The sequence below is a fragment of the Asterias amurensis genome, chromosome 9 (genome assembly GCF_032118995.1).
Source record: "Asterias amurensis chromosome 9, ASM3211899v1".
Classification (NCBI taxonomy): domain Eukaryota; kingdom Metazoa; phylum Echinodermata; class Asteroidea; order Forcipulatida; family Asteriidae; genus Asterias; species Asterias amurensis.
Window position 1 is genome coordinate 22536723 of NC_092656.1, and position 15041 is coordinate 22551763.

At 40.0% G+C, this 15041-nt stretch overlaps 1 protein-coding gene across 1 annotated transcript in view; it reads right to left on the reverse strand.

The window, feature by feature from the left end:
• LOC139941476 (laminin subunit alpha-1-like) overlaps positions 1-15041 on the reverse strand; it is a 46527-nt gene that overhangs the window by 7002 nt on the left and 24484 nt on the right. Inside the window, exons 27-44 of the mRNA XM_071937997.1 lie at positions 14848-14997; positions 14388-14580; positions 13732-13876; positions 12941-13185; positions 12103-12228; positions 11635-11823; positions 10874-11130; positions 9984-10159; positions 8441-8594; positions 7670-7861; positions 6742-6966; positions 6201-6373; positions 5508-5655; positions 4653-4802; positions 3495-3643; positions 2676-2873; positions 1502-1759; positions 379-583 (exon numbers count right to left, since the gene is read on the reverse strand). Of these exons, the coding sequence (XP_071794098.1) occupies positions 379-583; positions 1502-1759; positions 2676-2873; positions 3495-3643; positions 4653-4802; positions 5508-5655; positions 6201-6373; positions 6742-6966; positions 7670-7861; positions 8441-8594; positions 9984-10159; positions 10874-11130; positions 11635-11823; positions 12103-12228; positions 12941-13185; positions 13732-13876; positions 14388-14580; positions 14848-14997 (3333 nt within the window). The remainder of the gene's footprint in view (positions 1-378; positions 584-1501; positions 1760-2675; positions 2874-3494; positions 3644-4652; positions 4803-5507; positions 5656-6200; positions 6374-6741; positions 6967-7669; positions 7862-8440; positions 8595-9983; positions 10160-10873; positions 11131-11634; positions 11824-12102; positions 12229-12940; positions 13186-13731; positions 13877-14387; positions 14581-14847; positions 14998-15041) is intronic.

Genomic DNA, 15041 nt, shown 5'->3' on the forward strand with positions numbered 1-15041 from the left:
GTGATCCCTCTCCTGCTGCTTCCCAGGTTGTATTGTAAACTTGGGTGTGATCCCTTGTTATATGGCAGTTACAAGTTGAATGGCTTCTGACTGGCACCCCAAAAAAACAATTTAAAAAATAGGGAGACTGACATAAGGGCTAGAACGCGAGACTGCCAACAGTAGGGCTGGAAAGGGAGACAAATGACCTCCAGACGAACTAAGCGACTTAGCCCAATGTTGGTGGTAAAGAAAACGTTTCTCTATTATGAGATCTTCAGGGCTTCCTCCTCAATTTCAATCAGTGTATTTGGTATGATCTATTACGGTACCTGTCCTAACTTTTGTGTTGAGGATCTCAGAGTTTCGTTGCGGAACAATTCAACTCGATAACCTTACCTCCTGCCACTCTCCGTTGTCGTATCGATTCTCCGTTTGAATGTTCAACCCTGTCATTGCCCGGGAGTCCGTCAGGATATTGAAGGACAGTTTGCCTTCCATCATGACGAGCCCCATGAATTGACGAGGTCGCGTGTTGCTGTTGGCTGCATACAGCAAGACTCCATTGGCCGAGATTGCACGGAAAGACATAACAATCACGAAGCTACCAAAAGCAGATAATATTATTATTGGTTTATTTATTTCATCAATATTATTAAAAAGACACTTGCATCAAAAATACTGAATTAGCTTCTCTAATGTACAAAAGGCTGTTAATACAATAAAAAGCAAAAAACATTAAAATGCAAAAGTTGCAATCATGATGTGTTAATACCAGTATTTTTTGTTTAAAATGTGGGCGAAGACCATACATCAAAGTTGAATACACAAGTACTGTCTGGAATATTGGTCACTTCTTCGTCCCTTTTATTTCTTATATGCAATAAGCTGAGTACATGTGTACATGTAGCTGAATTAGAATATCACCCCCATGGACAACTGACTATTTATCAGTCAGTTACATGTACATGTAGGTACGTTAAGTTGGGTCAGGTTGGTTGGTCGGCCGGAGGGTGCGTAAACCCGGAGGGAGCGTAAAGCCGGGTTCATATTTCCTGCAAATGCGATACAAATTTTTACATCACAAATTCGCAACAAATAATTCAACAAACATTCGCTGCTAACACAGCCATGTGACGACAAAATTCGCTCAACATTTGCAGAATGTATGAACCGGGTTTGAGATTGATCTCACTAAACACAGGAACACATGGACAAAATGAATCCCAAATCGGCACCGGAGAATTATTGTAGTGATGATGTTGGTTGAGATGGGTCAATATTAAATTGTACTTAATATCAAAGAAGATAATTAAGCAATGGAAGATGACAACAGAAAACAAGTATGTCAAATTTTTTTTATATGTCAGCGAAAGTTGACAATATCGTAAAAATTCTGAAATTGCGAGCGCATAGCGCGACGCCATTAGGTCCCTGAAAGGACATGCAACAAAAAGCAAAAGAAACAAATCAAGAGCTTTCTGCAAACAAATTAAAGGAGTTTGGGTGAGAGGATAATTACCTGTTTGAAAACAAAGCAGCCTGTTGGGAATCAAGACGATAAGCCTGATAGCTGGACTCAGTAGCACCGAAGCGTACCACTCCTGGATAACGTATGACTGTGGTTGGAGCACTGCATGAAGCAGGGGGTGGTGAACCACTGGGGGAGGGCTGGCTGGGATAGGGTAGTGGGGGTAGCTCCGACACAGGCGGGGTTACTCCTGACAGGTCTAACCCATTCTGATCACGAAGTATGGCTCCATCATTGAAATTCACCACTCTATGATAGTTGAAACAAATATAAAAAAGAGTGTCATTAACTATAGATTGTACTCATTTATTTTAAAAAGGGTTTTCATAATACCTTTTGGAGATATTTGGCCATGACATGAATCCCTACTTACTGTGAATAATGAATGTAATACAACTTACCTGTACAAGTTTCAGCTTCATTAGTTGTCAAGTTTTTGAGGAAAAAAAAAGTGAAAATCACAGAGCAATGTTTTCAGGAGAGTCCCGAGACAAAAACTATTTTTGTGACTTGTCTTACTCATTACTAAAAAACTACAGCACCTCAGCAAGTAATATCTTTAGGAAAGCTTCAATCCGTGTTAGATTAATGTAAATTAGTGGACACTGTGTTTTGTGTCATATAAAGAGTACCGAAACCCTTTAAAGGAAAACTTCAGTAGTTGAACTACTCAGCCTCTTCCCTCTAAAGATCCACTTGTTGAGTTGATCATGAAGTCCCTGAAATCGCTAGAAACTGATTCCCATCTCCAATCAGGACAGGGACATTTTTACTCAGCAAATAATGTTCAAGAATAAAAATTTCTGCTTGAAACCATCTCTATAAAATTAGGTCCTTGATTCGGTCACTCAGTATGTTAAAACAAACTTGTGTAGCTAGACAGTGTGTGTTGTGTCGTAGTTGAACAACTCAGTCTCATTCCTCTACAAGACCAGGAAATGATCATGAAGTCCCTGAAATCGCCAGAGAGCGATTCTCGCACAGGGATTCCTCTCCAATTAGGACAGGGACATTTTTACACAGCGGAAAATGTTCGCGGAAAATATTTGCTGCTTAAAACCATCTCAATGAAATTACGTTCGGGATTTGGTCACTCCTTGTTAAAACAAACTTGTGTAGCTGAACCACATACTCAGCCTTTAGTCCCTCTAAAAGATCCACTTACCTGGAGTTGATCGAAAAGTCCCTTAAATCACCAGAGAGCGATTCTCGCACAGGGAATTCCCCTCCAATCAGGACGGGAGTGGTGTGCGGTACTCCGCCCACATACAGGAAACTATTTGGACCTTGAATGTCTATGCCATTGGTCGGCAGGTGACGCATGCTGTAGATTCTTTGGAGGTCATTCACCTTCAGGGACGCTCTGGTGTATCACACAGGGAGGAATAGGCATGAAGGGTTATATTTTACTTTGTGGAACAGACTCCTACAGCTAATCTATCTAAAATTATATGGAGCAAAGCTATAAGCCTTCTTGACATATGGCGGACACAATGCTACGACACTTATTAGGTTTGGGTAAATTTTGGCAATTGTCAAAGACAAGTGTTCTCACTTAGTGTATCCCATCCTAAGCATAAAATAACAAGCCTGTGAAAATTTGGGCTCAATTGGTCATCGAAGTTGAGAGAAAATGATAAAAGAAAAAACACCCTTGTTGGACGAATTTGTGTGCTTTCAGATAGGAACAAAAGACTTTTTGCTAGAAGTCTTTTAATATTTTAGTGAGAAATTACCTCTTTCTCAAAAACTACATTACTTCAGAGGGAGCCGTGTCCCACAATGTTGAACTATCAACAGCTCTCAAATGCTCGTTACCAAGTCAGTTTTTAAGTTAATATTTGTTTTGAGTTATAACCAAACATGTACTTTTCCTTTAAAAGCCAAGCTGCATACGCAGTGCGCGGAGCCTAAACCTGAGTCTGAGCCCAAGCCAAGGTTTTTAGAAAGACCCCAAGTGTCCTTCTTCAACAGGTCAACTTACGAGAGTCCAATAAACTGTACCCCTACTGTCTGCCATTGACCTGTGTTGAGACGTAGTCCCACAGTCTGCAATGGTTCTGATAGTCCTTCTCCAATGTTGTATTGTACAAACACATTGCCATGGTAAAGAGCGATATAAAACAACTTGTTCTGCGGAATAAACACAAGTTTTTGAATGTTATTTAAATTTTTATAAACCCAAAACAGACTGGCAACGTTCTTAAAACTGACATGGTGAGTAATACAACTTTTTACATTTAAGCAAACTTTAATCTTATTTTTGAGTGGTCGATGCATGGCAAATACAGCGTGATATTAAACCAAATAGTGCACTATTTCAAGCTGTACCTCAAGTTTACTGGAAGGTAATCTCCTGCGCTTGTAGAATTTTAACAAAATGTAGCTCATTTGTTTCCAATCCTAGAAAACCGGCAAATATAGTGGGTCTGTACGTCCACATCTACATAGGGCTTCAGCCTTGTTAGATATCAGACGCTGGTTTGCGTGATGACTGCACTTTTAGCTGATGCACTTGTTAAATATCAATGAACATTGACCAAAGCCACTGATAAGAACAAAACTGTTTCTTCAAAAATGTTCTGACATTTCATCCCCTTTAAGGCACTGGAAATGTTTGGTAACTGTCAAAGACTGATATTCTCACTTGGTGTACATGTATCTCAACGTATGTATTAAATAATAAGCCTTCGAGAAAGACTCTGCTAAGGTCGAAACGTCAGGCCATTAACTATTTTTTGCATTTATACTCTCGGTCCATTTGTTTGCAACAGCTAATTCTATTTTCTCAAATAATAAACCTGTGAAAATTTGGACTCAGTTGGTCATCAAATAGCAAGAGAATAATGAGTGAAAAAGCACCCTTGTTGCACACATGTGTGTGCTTTCAGTTGCATAATAAAAGGCCTCAGCTGAAGTCTTTAGTTATTTGGTTGAGAAATTACCTCTTTCTCAAAAACAAATTTACTTCAGAGGGAGCCGTTTCTCAAAATGTTTTACACTACCACCAGCTCATCATTGCTTGTTACATGTACCAATTAAGTCATTATGCTATCAATTATTTTCAGTAAATACAAACAGTGTCCAGTGGCTTTAACAAACACTGGACAATATATTTGTTTAACAGTTTAATATTACTTACAAAGCTGCGAGTTCCATAGCTGTATGCCAGGATTCCATGTGGCTGAGTGGTCTTGAAGTTGAAGCTGATTGTTTGAGTAAGTGATAACTCATTAGGTAAGAGGAGCTTAGCGAAGGCAAAGGGCCTGGAGAATCCCACACCTGCTGCCACCTGAATCGAACAAGGGAAAACATTCGGAGAAACATTAAATTATATCGTTGCGGTACCCGCTGCCAAAACATAGGATTCAAACTGCCTCTAGCTACCGGGCAACCTCGGTAGTCTAGTTGGTAAGACACTGCTCTAGAATAGCAAGGGTCGTGTGTTCGAACCTCACCCGAGTAATATGCCTGTGATATATTTTTTTCACAGGACTCGGGAAAGTGCGAGTATGCAGTGCTAACACACATCAGTTTATGGGTAAAAACCAAAATTAGTATTCTCTATCGCGATGCAAGTTAAACATCTACTACATTAAATTGTTATACATGATGTAGTATTAGTGAAGCTTTTCTCGGATTCAAATGTTGTGTGCGGAAAAATTTTACTTCTTTTTTCTAAAACTTGTAACTTCAAAGGGGGTAATTTCTAATGATTCATGGTTTTATAATGATTTCCATTAAATATTTTGTGCTATGGTAGCAACAGTGTAAAACCAGGTTCGAACTTCCTGTGAATGCGAATGCCATACGAATTTTGACGTCACAGCTCCATATTCGCTTCAAATATTTCAATTCAACCAATACGAAATGATGCGTTGCAATTTTGTGACATCAAAACTCGCAACATATTCGGATCCGCAGGAAGTATGAACTGGGCTGAAGCCTACAAGACTACACTATTTTTATAAAGTCCTCAATATCCAGTTCAACTTACGCCGCCTTTGCATCCATCAAATGTGACTCCATCGTAGGAAACGGCTGTTGTGTCATTAAGAGGACGGCTGACCATCTCGCTTGAAGCGCCATTTGACAACAAGATGTTCCTCATGCAACCAGCAAAACGAAGACTGGTTGGTCCTCGTCTGCAAAACATAGAAAGAAGACACAAATGTTGATGTATGTCTCAGCAACAATAAATGAGTGAACTAGAAAACTTAGGCTGAACACTTTTCTTAAAAATTAATCAGTGTTTAGTCCGGTTGCTTTGGGCCAATTTCCATGAAATGCTTTACTTTTTGAGAAAACATTAAAACAATATAAATTCTCGTCATTGAGGATTACGGAATTATTTTAAACACATGTCATGACACGGCGAAACGTGCGGAAACAAGGGTTTTCCCGTTATTTTTTCCTAACTCCGATGACCGATTGAGCCTAAACTTTCACAGAATTGTTATTTTATATATAAGTTGTGATACACCAAGTTTGGGCCTTGGACAACACTGTTTACCGAAAGTGTCCAATGGCTTTAGACAACAGCACACTCCCATGATTTATTGAATTCTGAAATAAAATGTCTTCCAAGTGTGTTTTGTTGTGTGTCCTTCAATAAATTGAAACTGTTTTTAATGCGCAAGAGTGCAGCGAAGGAGCATGAAATATATCAGAAGCCACTCTTATTACTTACAGAATGGCAACGGAAGGATCTGGGGAGCCCAGGATTAACTTGAAGGCATAGCGTAGATTAGTGAAGCTCAGGAGAGCAAGGGTGCGCATCTGATAGCTCTCTAGAATCACATCAGTCTGGTTGGCATAACGGATATCCATGCTGTAGTGAGAGGTGTTGTATGCTACATTCACCTACATTATACAAAGAGGAGGCAAGTAAAATGGGTAATTAGAGGCACTTGATATGTTTAATAATAATAAAAACAAATTGTCATATACAGTAGCGAATTTCACAATAACCGTATCAATGCGCCTGACATTAGTGCCCTGGTCATTATAGGGCCAATAACATTCCTTTTAATGTTTCTCAGCTCCCTTGGGAGTATACAAACTGGGCAACCCTTTATATTGCTATAAAGGCTTTTTCGTTCACAATATCAACCTCTACCCTCGCAAAAACGAGGCTGGACGTCCAAATTTGCTTTGAATTCGCACCCGCAGGAAATACGAACCGGGCTACAGGCATAGAAAACTGTCAAACATCAACGAAGACACTTTACCTGATACCATCTCGCATCATCGTAGGTCTTGCGACTCCTCAAGATGTACCTGGCATTGCCAGCAGTGTTCATTTCAAAGATGACGTTACCGGCCTCCATGAAGATCCCGATGTATGAGATGAGGTCCGGTCTGGTGACCAGGAACAGGACGGACTCCGGCAGGGAGGTTTGGAACTCCATGGACACACTGGCACCCTGGTAAACGTCAAACCCATCATTCGGAATCTGAGGGAGTAAAAGGACACAAGAGAAATTTTAGAAATCCTCAAGAATAAATCATTCATGATATTTGAAAACTCTGCTGGGAAACAGGATATCAGGCAGATTAAAGGCACTGGACAGTGTTGGTATTTGGTGATCAATGAGGGAGTCATAGTTTTAACATTAGCACAAGAACGAGCAGAACACCCCATTAGATACACTTACATAGCCAAGGTACAAGCCGTCTTTGCTACAGGCATAGCACAATGGTAACTATAAATATAAGTTGGTTGGTAAGGTTATAGCATGGGTATAGTGCATCATGCTTGCGTGGCTTTCTAGTTAAAATAAGACATATCACATGACACACACTATAAACAAATCACAAGGGAGAATCTCAGAATGGGGCATTATAATCTGCGTAGGGTGTCGTGGCTGAGCGGATAAGAGCACCGACCTCAGGATTTGGTGTTTCTGCTCAGCAGAGTGTGGGTTAGAGTCCCAGTCGTAACAATTGTGTCCCCGAGCAAGACACTTAACTATAATTGCTTCTCTCCATCCAGGGGTAAATGGGTACCTGTTCCCAAGGAAGCTGAGTTGGTTTAAGGAATGATTTAAGGTCCAGTGACCAGGGTAAACTAATGTTGAAAGCGCTTTGAGACGCCCTTCGGGTGTGAAAAGCACTATACAAAAACTGAATATAATTTTGTTGTTATTATTATAATACCTGATAGTAACCAAAGCCGCTGAAACTAGCTCCTGGTGTGACGTCAGGCTGAGGAATGACTGGTAGAACTGCACCCTCGCAGCAGGATGTGGAGCCCTGCTGTGACGATGGACGCCACAGGTTCAACTCTTTCTTATCAATCATCATGTGCGAGATACACCCTGTGAAGTAACGGCTGCGCACATTTGAAGTCTGCAATAGAGAAGAGGTGTGAGAGGGCTGGTGTAAGACGAGCAAATATATTTGTTGGTCTTGTTTACAAGAATATATTCATTGTTAAATTTGCATCGAGGATAGCTAGATGCAGTGCGAATCCTATATTTTAGCAGTGGATATCGTATTGAATTAGTGGATGTGAAATTTGCATCAGGGATAAAGAATATTAATTAAGGTTTTACCCTTACACCGATGTGTGTTTGTACTGTTTACTCAGTTCTTTCCCAAGTACATGTCATGTGAAAAAATAACAGGCATATTACTCGCGTGGGATTCGAACCCACGACCTTTGCAATTTTAGAGCAACTCGACCACCGAGACTGCCCATTAGCGAGATAGCAAGGTTACAGATCTTTTTCTCTTGACTGAGAAGTCTCCCAAATTCCAAAAATAGTATTAGAATATAAAGCAAGACAGTTCTCTAGATAATAAAAACTACATGTACCTTGCAAGTATAGCTAGATACACACATGGTTTTACCGCAAACCAAATATATAAGATTATATTCATTTAACAAAATACAATTTGTCTCCACTGGATGTGTTTTAGACTCACTTGATAATAGGTTGGGATACCGCCAATGTAGAATGATGTCTGATCCACAGGGAATGAGAAGTATTTGTCATAAGTCAAGAGGCTAGATCCATAATTAGTTGATGCTCCACCGGTACTCAGCTTAACGACTGACAGGTGGCCCTCGTTGGCATATCTACGAACAAATTAGTAATAGTGTAGTTAATAATAATAATAATAATAATAATAATAATAATAATAATAATAATAATAATAATAATAATAATAATAATAATAATAATAATAATAATAATAATAATAATAATAATAATAATAATAATAATTATAGTGGCTTCTTATAGGCCTAAAGCGCACATATCCATCAGTCAGTGACGCTCCTGGCGCTTTAACATACAGTATTTTCCTGCAAGGTCCGTGGACTACATTTGAGTTATGAGATCTAATCCTTAGCACCATTAATGGTTAACAAGGTGCTGTGGCGCAACATGCTGCCAATCAAACCGGGAACAACAGGGTAAACCCTTCTCTTTTCGATAAGTGGCTGGGTTTTTTGACAGGCCTCACACAACATACGGGACCAACGGCTTAATACGTCTCATCCGAAGGACGAAACTACATGGTTAAGTGTCTTGCTTTTATATATTAAGGACACAGCTGTCACGACTGAGACATCCCACACTCTGCTGATCAGAAACACCAGTCTGAATCCGGTGCTCTACCGCTAGGCCATGACACGTCACAAGTTCAAGTTTTGGGGCTTTAGGAAAAGACACCCTCTAGTGGCGTATTATTGAGTTCGCGCTCTCTGTCAAGGCCTCGCTCAACGAAACCCGAGTTTTAAAGCCAGAGCCACGAAAGTGTGGAATGATGTTTGTTTGGCACAGAAGAATGCATTTAAATCTGTAAGAAAACCAGTACCAGCTCCTTGCTGTGTATTACAGGTATTGACCAGTAAGTGTTTGGCGAGTGTGAACACTCAATCAATTTATGTATATGCCCATGTATTTAAGGCACTGTGGACGCTATTGGTAATTACTCAAAATAATTGTCAGCATAAAAACTTACTTGGCAACGAGCAATAGAGAACTGTTGATAGTATAAAACAATGTGAGAAACGGCTCCTTCTGAAGTAACATAGTTTTTGATAAAAGAAGTAATTTCTCACTAAAATATTTGAAAAGACCTCAGCTGAGGTCTCAAATTCAAGCATCTGAAATCACACATCTTGTGCAGCAAGAACAGTATAACGAGTGTTTCTTCTTCAATTATTCTCTCCCAACCTTGACAACCAATTGAGTTCAAATTTTCACAATTTAGTTATGGCATGCATATGTCATGTTTAGATACACCAAGCTAGTCTTTGACAATTACCAAAGGTGTCCAGTGCCTTTAAGATACTCATTGACATTAATACATGTAGGAACATTTCACTGTGATATCATAATACTTTACATAATTTTTACATAACATTTGCAGGTGTTTCGTTTCATATTGACATACACATGGAATAAACCGCTGACAAGTGAAGATTAATTTTACCGATTCATTTTCAAAATCTACTCACCTTGTCCCAATGAGGTGGTACCATTCTCCGCAGCAAACTTCAATGGGACTGCTTATCGTGACGGTGTCTTGACTGACATCAAAGCTGAACTGAGCTTTACCCTCCACTAACTCCACACTCAAGTGCTGTGCTTGGGGCGTCTCTACCAGAAACACCAGCCCATCGGGACTGTCAGCCTAAAACAGAAGACGCAAATGTTAGGCAAGACATAAGCAGAATTTCAAGATACATGTATACCCACTCGGATTGCTGCGCCCACCTGGAATCCACAATGAGATTCTGTGTACTGATATATTTGAGCCTTCAAGAAAACTCCACTCCTAAATCACAAACTCTTCTTGTCTGTTCCATCGACATCAACAAAATCATTCGGCCACTGAGTCTTTTCTACGTCTTCTCCCACTCTTTGAAACAAACTCCCTCGAAACAACAAAGACGCACCAATTCTGGATCCGAAGTAATTGTGTTGAAGGGCACAAGTGCCAAGACAGGAACTCTCTGATAACCTCAGGGCCCAATTTCATAGAGCTGCTTTAGTGGAAAATACTGCTTGAAGAAGTACTCGAGCAAACATTTTGTTGATGGAAATGCTATTTAAACTTGTTTATAACGTTTTTGTTTACCATTTAAACATATTTTTGATATCTGTACACTTCTAAAAAAAAAATTCATTATCGAATCAAGAAAAAAATAGAACCACTTTTGCCGTTGAAGGCGAGCATCAAAATGACAATACTTATTTTGTTTTGCTTAGCTTATTTGTGTGTTTAAGCAGCTCTATGAAATTGTGCCCAAAGCTTGAGCACTGTGCAGGACACCATGTCCATGTACTCCGCTCAGCCACAACACTCCATTGGTCTATGATACACTTCAATAGTAATTTTAACTACCTTAAATTTAACTTGGACCTCATTAGACAATGTTGAGCTTCCCGCTAGATCCATCTGGACTTCCAGCGACGTCTGGCCAAGGAATCGTGCCGGCTGCTTGGAGTCGGCGATCTTATTCTGCACGCTGCGGAGTTTCTCGCGGAGGCGAGCCATTCGCTCGTTTATCACACTGCGAATTGATGTGGTCTCATTGCGCAGGGAGACTAGGAGGTCTGTTTTCTCAGTCAAGATGGTGAGGTCTGATTCAACTGGGTCAACTATTGGAGGATTCAACCAGACAGTAAGAAATATCTTGAGTTTAATTTAATTCAATGTTTATTGTCCATAAAATATATTAGTTTGCTTCTTGCCAGGTAGAGTTTGTTCTTTAGTAAAATGTCTTTCTATATTCTACTACCGCGGAGTTAAATATAGAAAGACAGTCCAGAAAGACAGGTTAAGAGCACCAGATTCAAGCTCTGGTGTTTGATCAGCAGAGTGTGGGTTTGAATCTTGGTCGTGACGAGGTGGTGACCAAGCCTACAATGTACATGTACATCCGTACGGACTGTAAAAGGGGTAACCCTGTTTCAGCCCTAGGAGTAGGTGGCAATGGCCTCTGGAAAAAAATAATAATTGTAGCTCACACTTTGAAGTGGCCTTCAGGCCTCGTGTGTCTGGCGTCTTGCATAAAAAAAAATAATAATAATAATAATAATAATAATAATTGAAAATTTTTACTAGTATAAAGGACCCTAAACGAAACAGTGCCCTCAACTTACTGACAGCTGGAATGCCAGCGAGCTGACTGGTTGTCATGTTGTTGGTGTCCTGAATGGCTAAGATTTCAGCCGCTTTAGTGGCCAGGGTGCTCTGGAGGGCTTGGGTACTGTTGAGGGTAGATACGCTGGTTTCTAGAGCAGAGTTTGCCGAGGCCAAGCCTTGGTTGATGGCTGGTTGAATCTGAGGATCTGTTGACAAGAAAAAATTATTCTTATTCTTATTACTAAGGGAATCATGTGTAGTGAAAAGGTTTTCAACTAGTGGTTTAATCCCAACGAGGCCTGGTTCTTGATAATTTTACCGAGACGAAATAGAGGTAAATTATCAAGAACCAGGCCTCGGCGGGTACACTATAGAAGTATAGCAAAATGTTTATACAGTAGGAACATTAAAAATGTAATAGCAATTTAGACAATACATTTTGGAAAACTGTACACAAAACATTGTTAACATCTTCTCTACTTTACCGTTGGCTATTTGTGACAACGCTGAAGCTTCCTGTTGTAGTATTACATGATTAGCTGTAATGGTGTTCCACAACTCCTCGGCAGATACGAGCGTCTCGTTGGCTGTTTGCAGGGACTGTTCCAAAGCTGAAGATTGTCCAAAAAAAAAGTAAGGAAACTGTATGAAAACATGCGTAGGTAAGTAGGATTGCAAAGGCCGTGGGTTTGAATCCCACCCCAGTAATATGCCTGTGATTTTTTTCACAGAACTCGGGTAAGTACTTAGTGTACAGTGCTAACAGACATCGGTGTATATGGGTAAAATCCAAATAAATGTTCTTTATCCCCGATGCAAATTTAACATCTATTATTAAGTAGGATTGGTTTTACTCAGTTTGAAGGCAAATTGATCACCTCCAAAATAGTTGATTGGCAACAACACAATTAATTAAACGAGTTTCTTGGAAATACAAAAGCAAACCTTGTTTGTTTTTTTGCAATAAGACAGAAAAGCTAGTTCCTAGCCCAGTTGGATCATAGACTACTTACTTGGCAAACAAAAGAGAAAAACAAGTTTCTTGGCAAATAAACAAACGAAACAAATTTAAAATAAATGCTCTGAATACGTAGATGTGAATAAAACATGTATACATGTATCTTACACTTTGTCCCGTTTTTATGGCAAACTGGCTTAATTCATCGTGTATGTCTAAAGATTTAAAATAAAATTTCTGTACTTGCTTTTCTCAAAATGAAATTTTTTAGATTATGCTAATTTGCCATGGAAGTGCCGGGTAGGGGGTGAGAGGGTTTTTTTTTTTTTTTTGAGAGGGTTTGGGTGGGGGGACACATTTCTCACCTGCCACGTCAGTGCTTCTACTAGTGACCTCCGTCTCCAACACCATGCTGTCATCCTTAGACTGCTGGGCCTCAGATTGAAGCGCTTCTAGAGTCCTGGTATTCACATACTGCAACGTGGTCTGGATGCTGCTGCTAGCTGCCTGGGATGTACTCTCTGCTTCAGTAATGGAGGACACCACGTCTTGGAAGAGTTTGATGACCTCTACAGCTTGCTGGCCATTGGTCTGTGCTCCGGCAAACAGTCTGTGTGCACAAGACTTAGTTTCATTAAAGGGTTTGGGTACTTTTTGTACGACACAAAACACACAATGTCTACAGATTTACATTACATGGTTTGAAGATTATGATGGTAGAAAGCTTCCCTTAAAATATTACTCGCCCAGATGCTTTTCACAGACCAACTCGACCGATCCAAGGCAAAATGTTCCTTTAACAAAATAGGGAGACCGCCAAACCTATGGGCTAAATATATTAGCTCACTCAGAAGAGCGACGGCACAAATAACTCTTTATATTTTAGAAGTCATCGTATGGATTTGGCTTTTGGTGTATTTTGCATGTATTTTTTAATAAGAGGGCCAGCACGAGATTTCAAAAAAATGCGAAGATAAATCCTCATTCAAGTTAGGACAAGTAACCCCTCTTAACTTAGGATGGGTTCAATGCGTCCTACGTATTTGGATACGGAACTGAACCCGTTCTAAGTCCTAAGATTCATCCTAAGTTAGGAAGAGTTTGGTGAAATCGACAGCTGTCTCTGTCCACTTTACTAACAAATAAATAAACATACGTAGTAGATTCCTGAGCTTGTGTAGTCAATGTCTCCAGGTGGTTCTCTGCAAGTATTAGACTACCATCGGTGCTTGGCTGATATTGTTGCACCTCCTGAATCTGGGCTCTAGCGGCCGACTCAGCAGCAATCCATCCGTTAAACCCTAAAAAGATAATGGACATTAGTTTATCAGGGAACAACAGTACGAGGACCCGGTCTTCACTCAGTGTTAATGACCTTGGTTGGTGGCTGGCGCTGTTAATGGACCGAGCTTTTAAGTAGAGTTTTAAACTTCACAATCCAGTAAGGTTAACAGTTACATTGTACATGAGTAGGACTTGAAAGTTGGCTTTGTGGGTGGAGATACAATCTAGAAAGGCTTACAGATATAACTCTACATGTATGTACATGTGCATGAGTAGGATTTGAAAATTTGCATTGTGGAGACATACATGTAATCTAGTATAGTAAGGTTTGAGCATTTACTCACAGAAACAAGGAGTCGTAAACCACTGGTTCTTTCTAAAGAAACTTAACGATTGGAAAAAAAGTCTACTATAGCTGCAAAACAGCACCACATAAGGTTTAGATTTGCTGATTTTATATCCCTTTGTGGGAGTTTGCCGAGTTCCCTTGAGTTCCACTCAAACAAAAAAACAAACAAACAAACAGACCTTTCTGGTTGATGCTTGTGTCAACTGGAATCCCGGATGTCCCACTCGGGCTCCCCTGCCTGATGATGTTTGCATCAAGGAAAGCTTGATCACCGTCAGCGATGTCCGCGTTGCTCATAGCGAGCATGATGCCGACCCTTTGTAGGGTGACTCTAGACTGTGATAGGAGCTGGCTGGAGTAGTTCAACTGAACCTAAAATGACAATCAAGAAGTATGGCATTTTTCAAAACCACAGCTTCGGCTGTTATTTTCCTGCTTCTTTCTGGATCCTTCCCTTAATCCCTTCCCACTCTCTTTTTCTATAAATGGATATGTATTTGTTTGTACTTGTTTTATGCCTCTGAAGAAGGTCCGGTTTGGATCGAAAGCTAAGGCCATCTACCCTATTTATTACATATAAGTAACCACTATATAAGTAACCATTATTATTATTATTATTACTGTTATTAGCTAGCTGACCTCAGTCTGCATGATGACAGTGTTGACTTGATCAAGAGTGGCTTCGACGCTATCCAGCAAGCTTTGAGTATCTGCTGCAAGTTGGCCTGTCGTTAAGAGCTGAGCCTGTGCTGTACTCACTAAGACGTTGACTGTGTTACTCTCCAATGCCTAATATTAGAAAACAAAGCAGGGAGAATTATGGATCTGATTAA